General features: G+C 40.0%; 1 protein-coding gene across 1 annotated transcript in view; it reads left to right on the plus strand.

Moving 5' to 3' along the window:
• Window positions 1-21,104, plus strand: part of BIN2 (bridging integrator 2) — a 47,407-nt gene that overhangs the window by 1,570 nt on the left and 24,733 nt on the right. Inside the window, exon 2 of the mRNA XM_006900217.1 lies at window positions 13,420-13,500. Within this exon, the coding sequence (XP_006900279.1) occupies window positions 13,420-13,500 (81 nt within the window). The remainder of the gene's footprint in view (window positions 1-13,419; window positions 13,501-21,104) is intronic.

Here is a 21,104-nt window from a genome sequence, read left to right on the forward strand (position 1 = left end):
GTTTTTTCTCTTTATCTGAGCACTGGCTTGAAAGCTGTATGTAAATTACTCCCCTGCTCTGGGGAAAATGCATCTGAGACCTACATCGGTAAAATGAGTTGGTTGGTGTTTGGTTACTGGAAACTAAAAGTGGCAAATAAGGAACCTGGTTTGATGCCTTGAGCCTCAAATACTTCCCGACAGAAGAACCAGCTACCCAGGTGGCACCTGGTTCTTGGCCTCAACTCTGAGGAGACAGAGAAGCAGGCTCAGATCTTCCCTGGTGAGCCCTCAGGGTGATGCAGACAATAAGCTCTGCTGAGCTGTAGTTCAGACCCACAGACAGACATTAAACTTAAAGTCGGCTATCTTGTGCCCTAGAAAGAGTGGTACAGTAGGAATAGCTTAGGATCTGGGGTGGGAACTCAGCTCAACTGGCAGCCATAGTCTTTGTGTTGAGAAGTTACTGGGAACAAGATAATGAGGGAGAAAGTCAAGAGAAAAGTCTTCCTAAGAAATGACTCCCCACCCCCACCCCATCAACAGTTCTATTTAATGGTCTGAGTAATAACTATAATCACTAAGGTGCCAAATAATCACATGTATCCAGTACCAAGTGCATACTATGAACCAGGCACAAGAATGTAACAAAAAGACATGAGTTCCTCCTTTTATGGGATGACAATTCTAGTGATACAGCTTTCTATATCTTTATAAGGAAGGAAGTTGTAAGTATTCCAGTTATAGAAATGAGGAAACAAGGCTCAAAAGAGATTGGTAAGTGGCAACACTGTAACTGAAGCCCAGGTAGTACTGACTTTTAATCTAAGCCTTAGCCTTCTCTCTTTACAAAGTGCTTGATAAACCATTCTTGACAGTTCTGCCTCCCCACTTCCTGTTGATCCACCCCTGGAGGAATGGAGATAGGAGTGAAAATGTATTTTGCTGAGGCCTCCTTTTCTGAAATGCTGCAAAGGAAGATCTGGTGGGACTTGATTGACCCTGTTAAACACAATGGGAATGGAGCATTCTTCTTGTTCTGTTTTCCAGTTCCCACCCAGATTCAACTTGAGACTCAACTCAGAATGGCTTTATTGTCTTTTTACAGTATGTTACATCTTCAGATTTCAAACTAATGCTTTCATCTGTTTGTGATTTCTCTGTGGCAAACTTCTCAGGTCTCCCCTGAGAAAGGGCATTGTTTAACAATCCTTTGTTGGTCTTACTGCCTCTGTTGACTTTATTCGTCTTGTGTCCCAGAAGGTTCAATTCAATAATATTTGTAGAAAAACAGCCTTGTTTTAGGGCATCAGGAGAGAATTTAGAGATGAGTAAGTCAGTCTTGCCTGCCAAAAGCTTACTATCTAGTTTTTATTAAATAAATAGAGTTATTTTACAGCCAATATTTATGGGAATTCAGAAGACAGAAAGTTAAGCTGCTTTTAAACAGGAATTGTGAATGATTAGGCGTTTCTTAGACAGGAATAGTGAGAGAGCACTCTGGCTGAAGAATTGTTATTGTTGTTTGCCCTCAAGTCAGAACTGATCAGAGCTGACCCTCTAGCAGGTTGTCAGAAACAGTTAATTGCATGAGAAGAGATAGCCCAACCTTCTCCCACAGAGCAGCTTATGGATTTGAACCTCGTGCCTTTGGGATTGCAGCACAGCTTCTTACCACTAGGCCATAGGAGCGCCCTCTGGCAAAATATCACCAGCATAGACACACCACGCAGTCTGGGGATTTCTTTTGGGTAGAACAGTTAAGACATGCAGCTGAACTAGAACATGAGGGGTGGGAGGGAGAAACTAGAAAAAGTATGCAAGAGTGGCATTAACAAGAGTCTCAAAAGCCAGGCAGAATTACCCTTGGTTGTCGATCTCTAAGCCTTCACACATGCTATTATTTCTGCTTAGAACATTCTTCCTCCTCCTCTTCGCAGCCAAACTCTTCACTACTACCAATTTGATAAACAGCAATTAAATTACTAAAAATTAGAAAATGATGATCTCAAGTGCTATGTCTTAACATTGAAAGAATCCTAAATTAAATATCTATGTACTCTACCTCCCACCTCTGCCAAGTTGATTCCAGCTCATAGCAACCCTTTATCTGGTGTTAGAGACAGTAAATGTTTATGGGAAGAGAGTTCTCATCTTTGTCTGGAGGAGCAGTTGATAGGTTCAAACCACTGACCTTTTGGTAAGCAGTGCAAAATGTAACACAGTGCACCACCAAAGATTGATTCCATAATAGTCAACATTCTAGAAAATTTGCTTTGTATCTATATTATGTTGTTGTTGTTAGCTACCACTGAGTTGACCCTGACAAGGTAAAACTGCACCATTAGATTTCCTCAATCATAAGCTTAACGGAAGGAGCTCTGATGGTACAGTGATTAAGCACTTAGCTGGTAACCCAGAGGTCAGCGGTTCAGAAGTACCAGTGGCTTTGCAGTGAAAGGACCTAGTGATCTGCTCCTATAGAGATTTACCTCCTAGAAAACCCTGGGAGCAATTAGTTGTCCTCTGTAGAGTCACTGTAAATCTTATCAAGTCAGAGGCACACAACGGTAATCTTTCAGTTCTGGGTGTTTGTCAAGTCATTTCTAACTCACAGCAACTCCATGTATGTGCACGGTTGAACTTTGCCATGTAGGTAACAATCTTAATGGAAACAGATTGATAGACCTTTTCTTCTGTTGAACTACAAGATGGGGTCAGACTACTACCTTTTTTTTTAATTATTAATTTTAATGAATATTTATAGACATTTTGGATTTTCATTCATTCATTGTTGCACTTTTCTCCCCATGTCCCCACCCCCCCAGTTCACTTTTCTCTTGGAAAAGTGAAAGAAAAATCCCATCATTGGTATACAATCCCCGCACCCTGGTACAGTCCACTATGGAACCTTCATTCCAGACATAATCAGACTGAGAAAAATTGGAGATGACAGACTACTACCTTTTAAGGCTAACAGCCAGAAGTAGACTTTTTACTCTGTATATGTGTGTGTGTCTACATGAGTAAATACACATACATGCACACATGGGTGTTTTTATTTTTTGAAGCATTATGAAAGTCGTGTATTTTTAAAATAATGGTTTCAAAAATGGCCCCAGCCCCTTGAAACTGCTGTGACTACCCTTAGCTGGTCAATATAGAACGATACTCTTCTCTTTGCTTGGTGCTGATGCTAAGTGAGCCTCAGTCTGCTATCACCAAAGCATGCATTTTAAATAAAACATATTTGCTAAAATGAAAAAAATAATAATTTCTTTGGGAGGGGGAAACCTAAGGAAAACATTTTTAACAAAATTCTGTAATATCATCTAATATTCCATGTTCTATTATAATTATTTCGACTGGAGGAATTAATGGAAGTGTAATAAATAACTATGGGAAAGGTAATGCTGAGCAACTTTAACCATCATATATACATGTATGGAGCTCTGGCAGCTTTGTTTGTTGTTGTTGTTAGGTGCCATCAAGTCAAGTATGACTCATAGCGACTCAGTGGCACACAACAAACAACAAGTGATCTAATGAGGAGGGAGTTGTGCTGCCAGCCCAGCAGCAAGAAGTTCAAATCCGCCAGTTGTTCAGTGAGAGGAAGATGGGCAATCTTCTCTCTTACAGTCTCTGAAAATCCAATGGAGGGTAAGTTCTGAGTTGGTTCTGACTCAACAATTATGAGTTTGAGGTATTTGGGGGTTTTTTCAGGAATACCATTTTGTGGACTTTCATTAGGATGTTTTTTAGAAAATAGATTTTATTCTTTCTTGTAATAAATGTCTGTGGAGCACCTATACATCCTTTTCCTTCAAATAACTAGTTTAAGAAAAACACCTACAATATAGTATACATTGCCCTGACACGAGTCCTGTTGTTTATAGTAACAAATGACAGTAAGCCCAAGCCTTGGGTAGGTTTCCATAGTGATGATATAATACTCACATTTTCACTTTCAAAGGCTAATATGAGAAAGCTTCTTATTTGCTCTGAGCCTTTAGCTTTGAGCTTTTTGAAGATTAGGGTTATTGGTCTGACCTCCCCACCACCTGAAATGAACTCCAGGCAAAGGAAGGGAGGGGTAAAAGGAAGGAAGTGAGAGCTACACTAACCACTAAACTAAGTGGTTTTGCAACTTTCTGGTAGAGAACTGTGTTGTATTGTGGGGAGAGGGTGGAACCAGGGAGGATGGTAGACTGCATACCTAGGGTCCATAGTGACAGAGGTAGTGTTAGAGACAGACACAAACAAACAGATAGTTAAACCAAAAGGAAATAAAGACAGGCCTTTATACATGTTAGCAGAGGCAGATCTAAAGTATAGTAGATAGGGCATGTGCGCTGGGAAACATCACCAAGCAATTCCTGTTAACCGTTACTGCTTTTATTGCCAACTGTGAGAGATCATTTAGCAAGTCAGAACTAATGTTTTCATATTTTCAAGACTCCCTAAGTCAAAGCAAAGAAAAACTCGTGATGGTGACACTAGGAACAACAAATCTGAACCCTGGCCTAGCCTGTGACATCCTCACAATCCCTGACACACTTGAACCCATTGCTGCTGTCACTATGTCAGTCCACCTGGTTGAGTGTTTTCCTCTCTTTCGCCGCCCCTCCACCTTCCCGAGCATGATGTCCCTCTCCAGAGAATAGCCTCTCCTAGCAATGTGCCTAAAGTAGTAGTATGTAATATATGTAATGCTGCTAATAAGACATGTCAGCAGTTTAAGTCCACCAGCCACTCCATGAGACAAAGGCAGGCAGTGTCCTCTCCTTTTGAAAAGATTCACAGCTTCAGAAACCTGATAGAAGGTCACTTGGAATCAGCTTGCTGGCAGTGGGCTTTTTTTGTTTGTTTATTTGTTTATGGGTTAGACTGTGGGATCTGGCACTGCAAAGTATAAAAAGATAAACAGAAAAATGACCTTGAGCACCTCATAGACCAGGCATCATCAGTGAAAGTAAGGTACAGTTGTAATTTTCGTATTGTGCCATAATGTGTTAAGTAACACATTAACGAGCTTGACTTATGTTTTTGAGCTGATATTTTGATAGTTATCTAAAGATGAGTGTGAGGTGTTTGCACAGGGGCGCAATTTCAGCATTTACCCTAGGCACTATTTTCTGTACATATGCTTCTACTTGACAGTGGATATGTATTGAATGCTTACTGTACAGCAGATGCTATAAGAACAATTTACATACATCATTTAATCCTCCCAACAACTGCAGGAGCTATATCTTAATAAGGGAAGAAAGACTGTAAACTGAAGCTCAAGAGGTTAAGTGACTTACCTAAAATCTCATAGTCAGTAAGTGGAACTTCTATGTTTCCAGAGCCCTCTTTCTTAGCTGCTATAAAGAGATTTCCAGAAATAGGAAACATGAACTTCACAGTTATATGTGGAGATACTTGATGGGCAATCTCCTCCCCATGCAACATACAGTCCCTGAATCAGAGGCTCAGATCACAGTCTATTCAAGAATTTTCATCACTCCCCACAGGCACTCATGAATGTGATCCAGAGCCCTTCACAGTGGGATTCTCACCTCCCTTTTTGAGGATGGCAATATATAGGGTAAGATTTCAGTCTGTAGTTCCTGAGGCCACTAGTTGTAGTTGGTTCAAGAGCACCTGATAACAACAGCTCCATGATACATCCTAAACTAGCCGTGCTGAACAAGCTCTTGAAGCCCCCATGATTTTTCATACTCCTGTGCCTTTGCCAATGCTGTTGCCCTTTTCTGAAATCTTTTCTGTCCTTACCCTGTGTGTTCTTAATCTACTTCAAGGTCTAGCCCATTCTCCCCTTCCTCTGTCAGTCTCACTTTCCTTTCTTTTACAGTTGTTACGTGTCTTTTTTTCCCTGAATAATGGATAATCTAGATGAGTAATGGAAGTAGTACTCAGTCCTTAAGGAGCTCACAGTTTAGGAGACTTAGATAAGTATAAATGATGCAATCATAATAGAAGCACATAGAAAGTAAAGACATTTGCAGGCACTTAAGAATATATGGTAAGTGTCATAGAAGATAAGAAGTGTGAGCTGAATTAGTATAGCTAGTTTCTTGACACAAGGTAAGAAATAGCATTCTAGGAAGAGGGAATAAAGTGAGAAATAACCTTCCAGGAGTGAGAACAACAGCAGTGACACAAAACAGTGTGGCTTATTCAGGAAACTGAACAAGTGTCAAGGAGGAAAACTTGTGGGAGTAAGAATGAGAACTGAAGCTTAGCAAAAAGCCATATTAAGGCATGTTCACATGCTAGAGTTTAACTTTTACAAGTCAGATTGTACAAAAAGGACATTCAATCAAGTTTTATTGAGCAGATAAATAGAGAACAACTAGATTTTAAATGCTGACTTGATTGTGTTGTCGTTATGTGCCATCAAGTTGCCTGCGACTCATAGTGACCGTATGTACAACAGTTCTGAAGCCTGCTCAGTCCTGAGTCAGTCTCACAGACTCCGATACACCTACCTCCATTGCCCTAGTTACTGTATCAATCCATCTCATCTGAGATCTTCCTCTCCTGCGCTGTCTCTCCACCCTTCCAAGCATGATCCTTCTCCAAGGACCAGTCCCTCCTGGCCACATGCCCACAGTATGTGAGATGGAGCTTCAAAATCTTAGCCTCCAAGGAGGAACTTGGTTTCACCCTCTTCAAGATAGATTTGTTTGGGGTTTTTTTGGCAGTTCATGGTATGTTCAAGACCTTTTCTAGTACCACAGCTCAAAGACATCAATCTTCTTTTGTCATCGTTAGTCATTGCCCAGCTCTCTGCTGCATAGCAAATAATTGTGAAGACAATGTCCTGGACCAGATGCACCTTAGTCGCTAGACTCACATCATTGCTTCTCAGTACTCTGAAAAGGTCCCTGACAGCAGATTTACCTGATTCAGTGCATCAGATTTTACAAGTGGACTCAAACCAAAGATGAGATGAGTTGTACAGTGATGAACTGGAATGTATAGAAGCCTACACAAGGGAAATAAATGCTGATGTGAGAGAGCTGAACAGATTTCAGAGGGCATCTTGAGAAGACAATGCAAAGTATTGTAATGAAATGTACAAAGAACTGAAATTAAAAGATCTAAAGGGAAGATGGTGCTCAACATTTCTCAAGCTAAAACAACTGAAAAATTCAAGCCTTGAGTGGTAATAGTGAAGAATTCTATGAGAAAAATCTTGAATGATGCAGGAAACATCAAAAGAATATGGCAGAAATACAGCTACTGTACCGAAAAGAATTGGTCCAGATGGAACAATTTCAGGAAGTAGCATATGATCAAGAACCAAAGTGTTAAAAGAAGTTCAAGCTGCACTAAAGGCATTGACAAAAAAATAAGGCCCCAGGAATTAATGGAATGCCAATTAACATATTTCAGTAAACAGATGCAGCTCTAGACATGCTCACCAGATTGTGCCAAGAAATCTGGAAGACACTTAACCTGGCCAACTAACTGGAAGAGATCCATATTTATATTTGTCCCCATTAAAAAAAAATCCAACAAACTGTACAAATTATAGAAAAATATCATTAATATTGCATGAAAATAAAATCATGCAGGAGATTACCAAAAAAACCCCAACAAACAAAATCCAAAACAACAGCTGGAACAGTGCAATACCAAGAAGTACTAAAAAGTCAAGCTGGATTCAGAAGAGGCTATGGAACAAGACATCATTTCTGATGTCAGGTAGATCTTGACTTAAAGCATAGAAGATCAGAAATATGTTTACTTGTGTTTTATTGACTGTGCCAAGCTGTTTGACTCTGTGGATCATAAAAGATTATGGCCAACATTGAGAAGAATGGGAATTCTAGAATACTTAATTGTGCTTATGAGAAACCTATACACAGTCCAGTGAGCAAATCAGGAAAGATGTGTATCAAGGTTGTATCCTTTCTCCCTACCTGAGCAATCTTTATACTGAGCAAATATTTGAGAAGCTGGACTCTGAATTAGAATGTGGCATCTGGATTGGAGATTATTCGTCAATAACCTGAATTCTGGAGACTAAGGTATGCCTAATACAGGCCATGGTCTTTGAAATCACTTGCTATGCGTGGACAATGACTAGAGGATAGAAGGAGAATTGATGCCTTTGAGCTGTGGTGTTGGAGAAGAGTATTGAATATACCATAGACTGCTAAGAAAACAAACAACTTCATCCTAGAGAAGGTTAAATCAGGCTGCTCCTTCGAGGCAAAGATTCTGAAGCTTCATCTGACATACTTTGGACATGTTGCAAGGAGGGACCAGTGCTTGGAGAAGGACATAAAGTTTGGGAGGGTGGAGGGACAGCACAGGAAAGGAAGACCCTCTATGAAGTGGATTGATTCAGTGACTGGAATAATGGGGTAGGTGTGTCACAGACAGTGAGATTGACACAGGATAGAGCAGAGTTTAGGGCTGTCGTACAGAGGGTCGCCATGAGTCGCAGACGACTTGGCGGCACATAACAACAACCACCTGAATTACACAGATGACACAACTTTGCACAAAGTGAAGAAAATTTGAAGTATTCACAGCAGAAGATTAACGACTACAACCTTCAATGTGGACAATATTTGAACATCAAGAAAACAAAACTTTTCACCACTGGACCAATAGATATCATCATGTTAGATGAAGAAAGATTGAAATTGTCAAAGATTTCCTTCTTTGTGGATCCACAATCAAGACCCGTGATATCTGCAATCAAGAAATCAAAATATGTGCTGCATTGGGAGACTCTACTGTCAAAGACCTCTCTAAAGATAGCACACAGTTCAAATCCACCAGCTGCTCTCCAGGAGAAGGGTCAACAATCTCCTGTGCAATTCACTGACTCTGAAAACCCCCTAGAGGGTCTGCTATGGGTCAGCAGACAACAACAGTGTTTACAAGAGCAGATCACCAGGGTTGGGTTGGTTTGTTTTCTCCTTTGGAATCCCTGACCTTTTGGTTAGAAGCTAAGTGCTTAACCTTTATACCCCTAATGTTCTATAGTACACGCAACTAGTTGAGTTTCCATTGTGTAAGCTACATAAGATCAAGGCCAAATGAATATTTGGAAAAAAAAAAGAAATTAATATTTGGGAGTGACATGTCTTACAAGGAACTAATCTCTAAAATTTATAGAATGCTCTTAACACCTCAAGAAAAAGACAACCTAATTACAAAATGGGAAGAGAGCATAAAAAGACACCTCACCAAAGAAAATGTTCAGATGACCGACAAACATATGAAGAAATACTCAAAATCATTAACTCTTGTTGTTGTGTGCCATTGAATTGCCTGCAACTCATAATGACCCTATCTACAAGAGCTCTGAACCGTGCCCTATCCTGAGCCAATTTCATTGTCTCCAACAGATCTAATCTCATTTCTCCAGTCACTAAGTCAGTCCATTTCATCCTGGGTCTTCCTCTCCTGTGCTGTCCCTCCACCCTTCCAAGTATGATGTCATACTCCAAGGACTGGTCCTTCTTAGTGATATGCCCAGAGTATGTGAGAAAGAGCTTCAAAACCTTTGCCTTAAAAAAAAAACCCAAAAAATAAAAAACCTTTGCCTCAGAGAGCTCTGGTGGCCTAGTGGCAAGAAGCTGCATTGCAATCCTAGAGGTAAGTGCATCAAATCCACCAGATGCTCTGCTGGAGAAGGAGGAGCAATCTCCTCCTGTTCCAGTCAGATCTGATTTGACGATGTACACACACACACACACACGCACACAACTAAATTTAAAAAAAAAAACAAAAACCCTTTGCCTCCAGGAAGCAGGTTGGTTTCACCCTCTCTAGGACTTACCTATTTGTTCTCCTGGAAATCCATAGTATGTTCAACAATCTTCTCCAGCACCACAACTCAAAGGCATCGATCCTTCTTCTATCATCCTTAATTATTGTCCAGTTGTCTGATGCATACTAAGTAATTGTGAAGACCAATTGCTGACACAGAAGAATTTCATGAAACAACATATGATCAAGAGGCAATGGGGATGAAGGAGGAAATTCAAGCTACTCTGAAGGAATTGGGAAAAAACAAAGCCCCAGGTATTGATGAAATACCAGTTGACATATTTTAACATAGAGATGCTGCTCCGGATGCACTCACCAGGTTATGCCAAGAGTTCTGGAGGAAACTTCCTGGCCAGCTGACTGGAAGGGATCTATATTTATTTCCATTCCAAAAAACCGTGACCCAACAGTGTGGAAATTATCAAACAATATCACTACTATCACACTCAAGCAAGATCCTGCTAAAGATTATCCAAAAATGATTGGAACAATACATCAGCAGAGAACTGCCAGATGTGCAAACCTGCATTTGGAAGAGGCCGTGGCACAAGGAACATTATAGCCAGTGTTAGATGGATCTTAGCCAAAAGCAGGGTTTGTGTTTCATTGACTATGTAAAGGCATTTGACTGTGTGGATTACAACAAATTGTGGCTACTGGTGGGAAGAATGGGGATCCTAAAACACTTAATTGTGCTCATTAACTCTTAGATGCAAATCAAAACAATAATTCACTATCATTTCACTCCAGCAACATTTAACAAATAAGCAAATGCTGTTGAGAGTGAAAGAGATTAGAACACTCCTGGTGGGAAAGTAAATGGTATAACCACTATGGAAAGCAATCTGATGCCTCTTTAGAAACCTAGGAAAAGAAATAACATTTGATCCAGCAATCTCACTACTAGGTATATCATAAAGAAATTAAAAATTAAAGGAAACCTGTGTCACAAACATTTATACACACCTATGTTTATTACAGTGTTATTTACAGTAGCAAAAACATGCAAACAACCCAAGTGTTCATCAATGAACCAATGACTAGAAAAACCATGGTACCTTCATTTAATAGAGTTTATATACAATTCTAAAGAATGTTAATGAATTTATGAAATGTTGACAATATGGATGAATCTATAGGAAATTGTGCTAAGAGACATGAATTGTCAAGATAGGATAATCAACAAGATTGTCCTTTCCTTTATAAATAGTAGTCTATCTTTCCTAAAAAGCTCCATCTATCACGATGTTGCCTATTGGTCCAGTGGTGAGGATTTTTGATTTCTGGATGTTGAGATGCATTCCATATTGAAAACTGCAATGTTTAACCTTGTGCAGCAAAAGCCTCAAGTCCTTCTCACTTTCAGCAGGCAAGGTTGTCTCATCTACATAACAAAGGTTATTGAATCTTCCTCCAATTCCAATGCCACATTCTTCTTCATAGAGTACAGCCTCTTAAATAATTTGCTCAGCATGCAGATTAAATAAGTATAAAGAAAGTATACAACCCTGACACATACCTTTCCTACTTTTCAACCAAGTAGTGTTCCCTTGGAACAGTGCCCTGTTTGCACTGTAGCCTCTTGGTTCAGGTATAGATTTTGTACAAGCACAATTAAGTGCCCTGGGATTCCTATTCTTCTCAATGTTAGCCATAATTTGTTATGATCCACACAGGCAAATGCCTTGGAGAGAAACTTCATACTTGAAAAGGTGGAGGGGTGGCGAAAGAGAGGAAGACCATCAACCAGGTGGATTGACTCAGTGACTGCAGCAATGAGCTTGAGTATGTCAGGGATTGTGAAGATGGCACAGAATAGAACAGGGTTCAGATATATTCATACATTCACTATGAATCGTACAAAACTCGACAGCACCTAACAACAACATTATAAAAAGCTAAGGACAGGTTTATTCACAGAATCATTCCTGGGTGGTTATCAGAAATAGGAAGGGAGAGAGAGGAGAGTAAAAATTATTAAGAAGATAAGTAGGTTGAAGGGAAAGGTAATATGCAATTAGAGGTTGATCATACATTATAATTAATTACATTGATATGATTTATAATTAATGTTAAAAAGCAAAAATGTGTATGACTGGTTGCATGAAAAACCAGCATGATTTGTAAACTTTCCTCAAATAAAAATTAGAACAAGAAAAAAATCTCAGTCACAAAAGGACAAATACTGCATGGTGACACTGTTGTAGAAAGTGACTGACATCAGGGTTGGGGTAAGACGGAGAAAAACTGGATAGATTATGTATACTGAATTGAAACAGATGAGGGAGAGAACAGTTTAAAAGTGATATATGATAGCATATTATGATAATCACAGGAATCCAGAATTAAGGTTGCATAATGGAGTGCACTGGGGTCGGGAGGATTGCATACCAATGTAGAAGTTTATTTTTTGCTTTTCAAAGAGAGGAGTGAACTAGGGGGAGTGGGTTAAAGAAAAAAGTGCAACAATGAATGAATGAAAATCCAAAATGTCTGTAAATGTTAATTAAAATTAATAAAATAAATTTAAAAAAAAAATTAGAACAAGAAAGAACAGGGCCCAAGTCTTTTTCATCTCCATGAGTTTTGCATTAAGCCAGAAAGCCTGTATGACTGACTGAGGTTTTTCTGTGGAGAGGAGATAGATATAGACAGCATTCATTTCTAGCTAAGTTTCAGATGTATTTCATTAGGGCTTCTCAAAGTGTTCCATGGGAGCCATCCATGAGAGAAGAGTTTCTGTCCACTCTCTAATCTAGTCTACCATTGACCCAGAAAAAGAATAAGTTATGGCTAAAAGTGGGGGAAAACATCCTTAAGACTCATGTTTTATCTTTAAATGTCATGTATGTTCGCATTATTTTTACTAATAAAATTGTAGTAATTCCTGTTAATATATTAGCAATGTCTTCATTTTTAAAATCCCTTTAAATAATAGGGCTACTTATATACCGCAGCCCATTGCTATGTGTCGCAGCACATTACTACATACCACTCACAAAAGAGTTCATACTCACTGCTGTGGAGTTGGTTACAACTCATAGCAACCCTCCACTGGGGTTCCTGAAGCTGTAAATCCCAATAGGAGGAGACATCATTACATACCACTCAGACACCCTAAGGTAGCTCTGGTGGCTTAGTGGTAAGGAGTTGCACTGCCAGCCCAAAGGCTTATAGTTCAAATCCATGGCTGCTCTGCAGGAGAAAGATGGATAAGTTCCACCCATGCAATCGATTGTCTCTGAAAACCCATTTGCAGGTCAGCTGTGGGTCATTTCTGACTGGACAGCACTTAACAAGGCACCCTGGGGGAGCTCTGGTGACATACTAGTGAGTTGCACTGCTAACCCAAGGGAACCTCTCTGGACGTTCAGTTCCAGCTTTGCAGAAGAAAGGGGAGGCAGTCTCCTGCCATCTTCAGCCTCCAAAAGTCCACTATCAGCCAGTTCTGCTCGATGGCAGTGAGAGAGTAGGAAGGCACCTGAATTTGAGAAAAATGATGTTTATGACTGCTTTTTCAGGTAAGTGTTACATTCCCACATTTGTTGGACTGATAGGAGTACAGCACTGAGACAGGCTTGGGCCGACAGAGAAGAGAATTGACTGTAATCTTTGGGTCTTTCTGATTTGCTTCCCCAGGTACTGCAGAAGTTGGGGAAAACGGTAGAAACCAAAGATGAACGGTTTGAACAAAGTGCCAGCAACTTCTATCAGCAGCAGGTAATCTAGAGGGTGGGGAAGGAAACTGTGGGGGAATAAAGAACACATGAAGGCAAAGTGGCAACAGCCGATCTGTAAGCCAGCAAGCATATCTACCAGTCTTTCTTCTCCCCTGAGGTAAAGACCACAGAATGACCCATGGCTTAACCAAAGATGTTTTCCTTTCCTGTTCCTGCTGACCCTGGGATTTGGGGGTATAGCTAAGTGTTCTTATCTCTTAGTGTTTACCCTCAGGACTTTCAGGGTACAGTGCTATCACCAGATCTTTAGATTAAATTCAAGTAAGTTCCTGCCACTTTAATTTTTAGCTTACTCATTTCCCTAGGGTGCCTCTCTCCCTTCGGAGGACTCCTGTGACCTCACCAGGCCCGTATTTTCTTTGTTGCCTCTTTGTCTGCCAAATCTACTCTACCTAAACCCTCCATTCTAATATAATCCCTTCCTTTTTCACTCGTCCTCCTTTCACCAAACCTCCTAGTCTTACTGCTACTTCATTCTCAACTGAATGTGCTCAGTAATTTTGTGTAGTTGATTTACAGTGAAAAGTGAGTAACTTGGAGGTGTAACATAGTATGAGATCTTATTCCGCCCCCCCTCCCCATATCCTGTGTTGTGCAAGCATTATATACATTATCTCATGTAATTATCAGGTTAGTCCTGAAGCTTGCTATCCCCTCTTTATAATAAGAGCTCTGGTGGCCTAGTGAGTAAGGCATTGTATTGTCAGCTCGGACCTTGGGAGGTTTAGATCCATCATCTGCCCCATGGAAGAAAGATGGGCAGTCACCTCCTATATAATTTCTAGCCTCAAGAAACCCACTGGAGAGTCAGCTATGAGTTGGTTCTGGCTGGATGGCAGTAACTTGAGAGTCCTTAAAATAAAAGGAAATTATTTGCCTAAATAAAGTCCAGTTAACTGAATTCTATAGAAAATAATTGGGGAATTTTTCAATAAAGAGGATATTGTTTATCAGTTTGAAGACTAAGGTGTGCCTGATTCAAGCCATCATCTTTTTTTAAATTTGTAAAGTTTTTTAATTATTATTTTTGTGCATGCACCGTCAAATTGGATCTGACTGGTACAGGAGGAGATTGTCCCTCCTTCTCCATCAGAGCATCTGGTGGATTTGAACCACGTACCTCTGGGATTGACAAGCCATCATCTTATGCGTCTGAGAGCTAAACAGTAAATAAGGATCACAAAAGAAGAGTCGATGCCTTTGAGTTGTGTTGGGAAAAAAAATACTGAATATCCATCCCAGGGACTACCAAAAGAACAAATAGATATGTGTTGGAGAAGTTGCAGCCAGAGTGCTCCTTTGAGGCAAGGATTGCAAGGCTTCCTCTCGTGTACGCTTGGGTATGTTTTTAGAAGAGCCTGTTCCTTGGAAAGAAACATCATACTTGGAAAAGTGGAGGGTCAGCAAAAGAGAGGAAGACCCTAGATGAGATCAATTGACCCGATGACTGCAACTATTAGCTCACGTGTGTCAGCGATGATGATGATGATGGGACAGGATTCAGATCTGTTCTTCATAGGATCATTATGAGTCATAATGGAGTTGATGGCACCTAATAATAAACAATAACAACAGTCCAGTAGTTGACTGTTTATCAGTGTCATTTAAGAAAGATATTTAAGTGCAAGATTTCTTTGAGTAGAGCCTGAGGATCCTTTTAAATATCTTTGTATACGTGAAAAATTTCTTTACAGAGGTAGTGCCTGCTGCATGCCGTCACTGTCTCAGATGCTAGAACTTCTTTAAGAATAATAGACTACACTTATTCCCAAAAGACTCGCATTTTTAAGGAAGAAAATAGTGATGGTGCAGTTAAGTGTGAGGTGGCTAAGTGAACAGCAGGAAACATTCACAGAGACTGGAAAGTGAAGGGTTTCAGAAGTTGGACATGTTTATCCCATGCCATGTCCCCCACCCACATTCAGCTTGGAGGTAAACTTTCTGTGAATCACTTTTCCTGTCACTCCACATGTCTAGTTTGAAAGGCCTTGTTACTTACCCAGCTTCCTGACCAAATTTTCATAGAAATTCTGCTTATTTCCCCTTTTCTCCTTCTTCAAAACATGGGAAGACTTCTTTTCCTCATGCAGCATTTTAATCTCTTCTTTCTGGTAGTAGCAGCTGCTTCCAATTTTTTGACCTTTAAAATAAGATCTCACAATCGAGCTTCATTTTCCCCTCTTGGCTCTACATTATATCAAGCACTTTTGGCACTTGCTCAAGATTTGGTCCTGTTAATTATCACTTATTTTGCTAAGTGTCTGGTTTTTATCGAGTCCAGCTTTCTGTAGCAAGTAGGGAAAACCCCAGGACAGGGACCATCTTGGGCATTTTCAGTACCCTGTTCTCTTAGGTTTTAGCTTTGTTTGTATACCTGAGTTCTTAGGAACAGCTTTGAGAGTGAGTGGTTCAGTAACTGAGCACTGAGAATGTTAATATAAAGGTGGGAGGGCTGATTCAAAGGCTTCATGGCATTACCAAGAATTTGGTAAGGATTCCAAGAGCAGAGTGTAAAAATCTTACCATTTAGAGCTGGAAATGTCTTTATCTGCATGTACAGATGAGGAAACTGAAGCTAGAGAAGAGTAATTAGCTAGTGGATGATAGAGACAAGTTTCTTGGCATCCAGGCAGGTTAGAGTCCAAGACTATGAGAGTCACATCTATTAAGAAAGGATAAAGATTCTGCCATTATTCAGCCTTGAAGCATTTCAAGGGAAGAGAAACAGCCCAGAGAAATAAAATGGCACCCAGTGTTCTCCAGACTTTTATCTCCCACTACCACACACTTCCTTTAAGGCAAGATAAAGAGAATAGGGAAAAAACTTTGTAAGTAGATTTGATTTTAAAACACAGAAATGGAATGGAATTCAGTGAGGTATGATGGAGGCAGAAGATACTCACATTTTACTGATTATGGTATAATAGTGCCCTCTAGTTTTGGACAGTGTACAGTCTACACACAGTGCTATTCAGGCCATATAATGTCTAATGGCCATTTGAGGACATAAAATAAATATATAATATTATGTAAATAAAATTTTATCATTTATTTATTAATAAATATGTTTTTTAAAAAAGGCATTGCTGTCAAGTCAAAACTGACTCATAGCTTCCACTGGGGTTTTGGAGGCTGTAAATCACACGAGAGAAGATTGCCTTTCTTCTATAGAGCAGCTGGTGGATTTGAACCACCAGAGAATTGTAGCCTTTCAGCTAGTAGTGCTACTCACTAAAGACTAGATCACCAGATCTCCCATAAAAGGTCATTGTTGGCTGTTGTTAGATACTGTCGAGTCAGAATCAGCTCATAGCTGGCCCTACAGCAGGTTTTCAGAGGCAGTAAATCACACAAGAAGAGACTGCCCAACTTTCTCCCAAAGAACTCTTTACTACAAAGCTACCAGAGCTCCCCATGCCATGCATTTAATTAATAATTCCATTTATGGAATTTATATAAGATGATTTGTCAAAATTAAGTAAGAAATTTGGTTTATTTTCTTGGAAAAAAGAATTTTAATTTCATGTTTTACTTTTAAAGCTTGGATTCTAGTATTTTCAAAACTCTTAAACTTGTATTTACCTGTCTGATCCATGACTACAAAAGATTACATAAATGCTAACCTTGTGGTAAAAAGCTGCACTACAATACCAAAGGCACACAGTTCAAATCCACCGGCTGCTCTTCAGGAGAAGGATGGACAGTCTTCTCACATCCAGTTAACTGCCTCTGAAAACCTGCTAGAGGGTCAGCAATGAGTCAACAGCACATAACAACAACAAATTGTCTAAAGGTTTGTTTGTGGGGTTTTTTTTAGTTTAGACAAAAACTATTTAAAGTACAATGTCCTTTATCATGAGTAAGCAAGGAAGAAGCAAACCCTTCATTCTGAATTGAGTCTGTCTCCATCATGCAGTACATCAGTATACTTTGTCAAAGTTATCACCTCCAGAGGCATTTTCCTGGTCCTCTGAAATATAACTTGCAATGTGGCCTCTCTGTTGCACCTGATTCTTGATAATTTTTTGTAAATGTTCCCTTGAGCCTCATTTCCTATAAAATGCTACATAATTCTCCACCTCTCTGATGGTACTTTCTACTCATTTAAGGCTGCTGTGTTTTCTCATTGCTGTAGCATTCTCTGTTCTATCGTTAGCACCCTTGAGGGGAATTTTTAAGCTAAAGTATGCTCAGGAGTTTAGATGGGCTTAAAAGGGGACCCTGAAGGCAAGAATATGGATGGAATTATTAGTTACGTTTTCTTTTCTTACTTAATCAAATAGATCCAAACTTGCTGCTACAGAAATTAGAATGATCTTTTCCCTAAGATTTCCACAGGGGAGATCTAATAGCAGTTTACACCAACTGGAGGGTCAGCTATGGATCAGTTCCAATTCAGCAGCAGAGGGTTTTCAATGTAGAAGAAGAGTTATTGGAATATTCAGTTTCTATCCTGTCATTTTTTAATACTTTCAGTATTTCATTAGTCTCTGTAGTAGTAAAAATATGTCAGCAAACAAATTAACAAATTCTTGACAAATATTTTTTATATAATATGAGATTCATCTTTGTTTTCAAATGCTCCACCTGAATGGATCTTAGGATCTCCTCTCTAATCCATGAGCCTGGCCCTATAGGACGCTTAAAGTGGGCAGCATCTCTCAGTCCAGTCAGACTCCAAAAGGTCGGCTGTTTGGCCTCAAACTTCCTTCCCACCCAACCCTTAGAGACTGCAGTTTATGGAGAGGACAGAAAAAGGAATAGGAAGGAACTTGAAACAACTCCATAAGGAATAAATGAGGAAGCATATGTGAAGGAAAATTCAGTGAAGGGTACAGGAAAGATATGTTCAAACATGTGGGGGAGAAAAGCCCAGATCTGCTTTGTAAATACAGAAACTAAGACTAGTGGCATTAAAGTTCAACTTGTTAAGAATTATTTTAAAATTAAATGACACTCTATTTGCTGGATTATTCAAGAAGCAGAGGCTAGATGCTTTTCTGATTCATGAGCATGATGACTGGGTGTTCATGCCTTTATATGACATGTACCACCCTTAAACTTTGTTATGACATGGACATATTACCTGTCTGATATATATAAAAAAAGAAGAAGCAGAGGCTAAGTGGCAGTTCTTCCAAGTTACAATAAAAGCATTTCATCTGTTGGGATGAGATTTAAACTTTCAACTCTAAACATACCTCCTCCTTCCTTCCTTTGAAGAAGGAAGACCCCTCATCTGTGTTTGGGAATTCCTAGCCTAAAAAGAGTAAGAATTTAAACACAGCTAAAATCAAGGATAGATAGAACTATAACTGAGGACATTGAGATTAAAATGGGGGGGAGTCAGTGGTGTGGCTCCGTGGAGAAGTGAAAAGCAAGTGTGAGAAGACAAAAGAAGAGTATGAAAGTGAAGCAAGGCAAAGAACATCAGGGAGGGAAAGACTGGCCTCTGTGAAAGGTCAGCGGAGGAAGTGGGCTTGGTGTCTGCAGCAGATGGTAGCAATTTATCTACCCAAAGAGGAGGGAGGTGTTACCAGAATATCATATAAGTAGTAGCACACTGAAGACACAGAGGAATTGGGTATAGTAAGTATTGAGCACTAGAGGGAAAGCAGACAGAAGAAAGAAGATGTGGCAATGCAAAGACAGCTCCAGCAACCTCCAACTTCAACATTGACTTGGGAGATAACAATCTCAGCTTCTTGGTAAAGAAAATAAAGGTAAAGAGAGCAAATATTAAAAATAAATTCCGAGAGTAATTGCTTTATTTATTTATTTTTTTTTTACTCTGTGTGTGTGTGTGTGTGTGTGTGTGTGTGTGTGTCTGTGTGTATGCGTGCACACACTATCAGTGAGAGTTTACATAGCAAATTAGTCTTCTGGTCAGTAAGTCATTGTTGTGTGCCGTCGAGTCGTTTGTGACTCATAGCGACCCTATGTACAACAGCCCTAAACTCTGCTCTGTCCTGTGCCAATCGCACTGTCTCTGACACTCGCATCCCAATTACCCCAGTCACTGAATCAGTCCACCTTATAGAGGGCCTTCCTCTCCTGTGCTGTCCCTCCACCCTCCCAAGCATGATGTCCTTCTCCAAGGACCGGTCTCTCCTCACAACATGTCCAAAGTATGTTAGACGAAGCCTCAGAATCCTTGCCTCCAAGGAGCCACCTGGTTTAACCCTTTCCAGGATGAATCTCCTAGCAGTCCATATTCCATGACACTGGTTGCAACACCCACAATATGTCTGACTCTTCTCTTTCTTCCTGGGGTTTTCCATTTGTCCAGTTTCCTTATCCCTTTCTGCCTTTTCATCTTTTGAATTGGGCCCTTTTGGCCTCATTGTTGTTCGTGTGTACTGTAGTTGGAAATGACCCATAGCTGACCCTCCGGCAGGTTTTCACACGTGAGGGGAGTGCCCATCCTTCTCCTGCAGAGCAGCTGGTGGCCCCAAACAACATGCCTGCAGGATTGCAGTGCGGCTTCTTGCCACTAGGCCACCAGAACTCCTTCATATGGTTGATTATTCTAAGTTATACATTTTTCCCAGATGTTACTTTTTCTTTTATAAGCCTCAAACAGTGAGATTGGCTCAAGATAGAGCAGGGTTCAGAGCTGTTGTACATAGGGTCATAGGGTCTCTATGAGTTGCAGGTGGTTGAGAGCACGTAACAACAACAACATTAGCTGAAAGGTGACCTCCAGGATGTCCTCAGTTTTAAGTTCAAAGTTTATTTTAGGAGATTCCTCTAATCTCTGTCAGATCAGTAGTCTGGGCTCTTTGTTTAGTCTACATTGTTTGCATATTCTTACCAGTATCTTTCTTCTCATATGATCCTGGTCAGAGTGCTCAGCAGTGGTAGCTAGTTCTTCTGAGCTCAGATTAGAGGAGGCTGTGGTTTATGTGGACCTTAAATCTTTGTACCAGTTTGTTCCTTAAGTCTTTTTATTTTCTTCATTCTCCTACATCTCAGATGGCAAGAGTCCAGTAGTAGGTTCTTACATAGCCACAGGACCCTCATCACTAACATTATACTTAGGAGTTGTGTTTTGCCAGTTGACCTAGATGTCCCTCAAGACTCCAGTCTTGAGCCTTCCAATGTAGTAATTCAATCGTGATACTTAAGTAGTTTCTGTAAGGTACTCTTTGTGTGTTCTCATACTTAAGTCTATATGCAGCATTTACAGTTGTGTATGTTTCATTCTGTTATATACAGGATTGCTTTGAGTGGGAGCCCACTTGACAGCACCTAAAAATAGCAGCATATGGAAATATCCACAGCCAAGGGAGCTCTAGTGGCAAGAAGTTGCACTGAAATCCCAGAAGTACATGGTTTGAATCCACCAGATGCTCTGCTGGAGAAGGAGGGGCAGTCTCCTCCTGTAACAGTCAGATCCGATTTTATGGTACACACACAAAAAAACCCAATAAAATAAATTTTGGCAAGCTCTGATGGCCTACTAGAATTAACTGAAAAAACCAATAAAATAAATTTTGGCAAGCTCTGATGGCCTAGTAGCAATAAGCAGCACTGCAATCCCAGAGGTGGCCAGTTCAAATCTACCAGATGCTCTGCTGGAGA

This window comes from Elephantulus edwardii, unplaced genomic scaffold, assembly GCF_000299155.1.
Source record: "Elephantulus edwardii isolate Elephantulus edwardi_28Jun2011 unplaced genomic scaffold, EleEdw1.0 scaffold00278, whole genome shotgun sequence".
In the NCBI taxonomy this organism is placed as follows: Eukaryota; Metazoa; Chordata; class Mammalia; order Macroscelidea; family Macroscelididae; genus Elephantulus; species Elephantulus edwardii.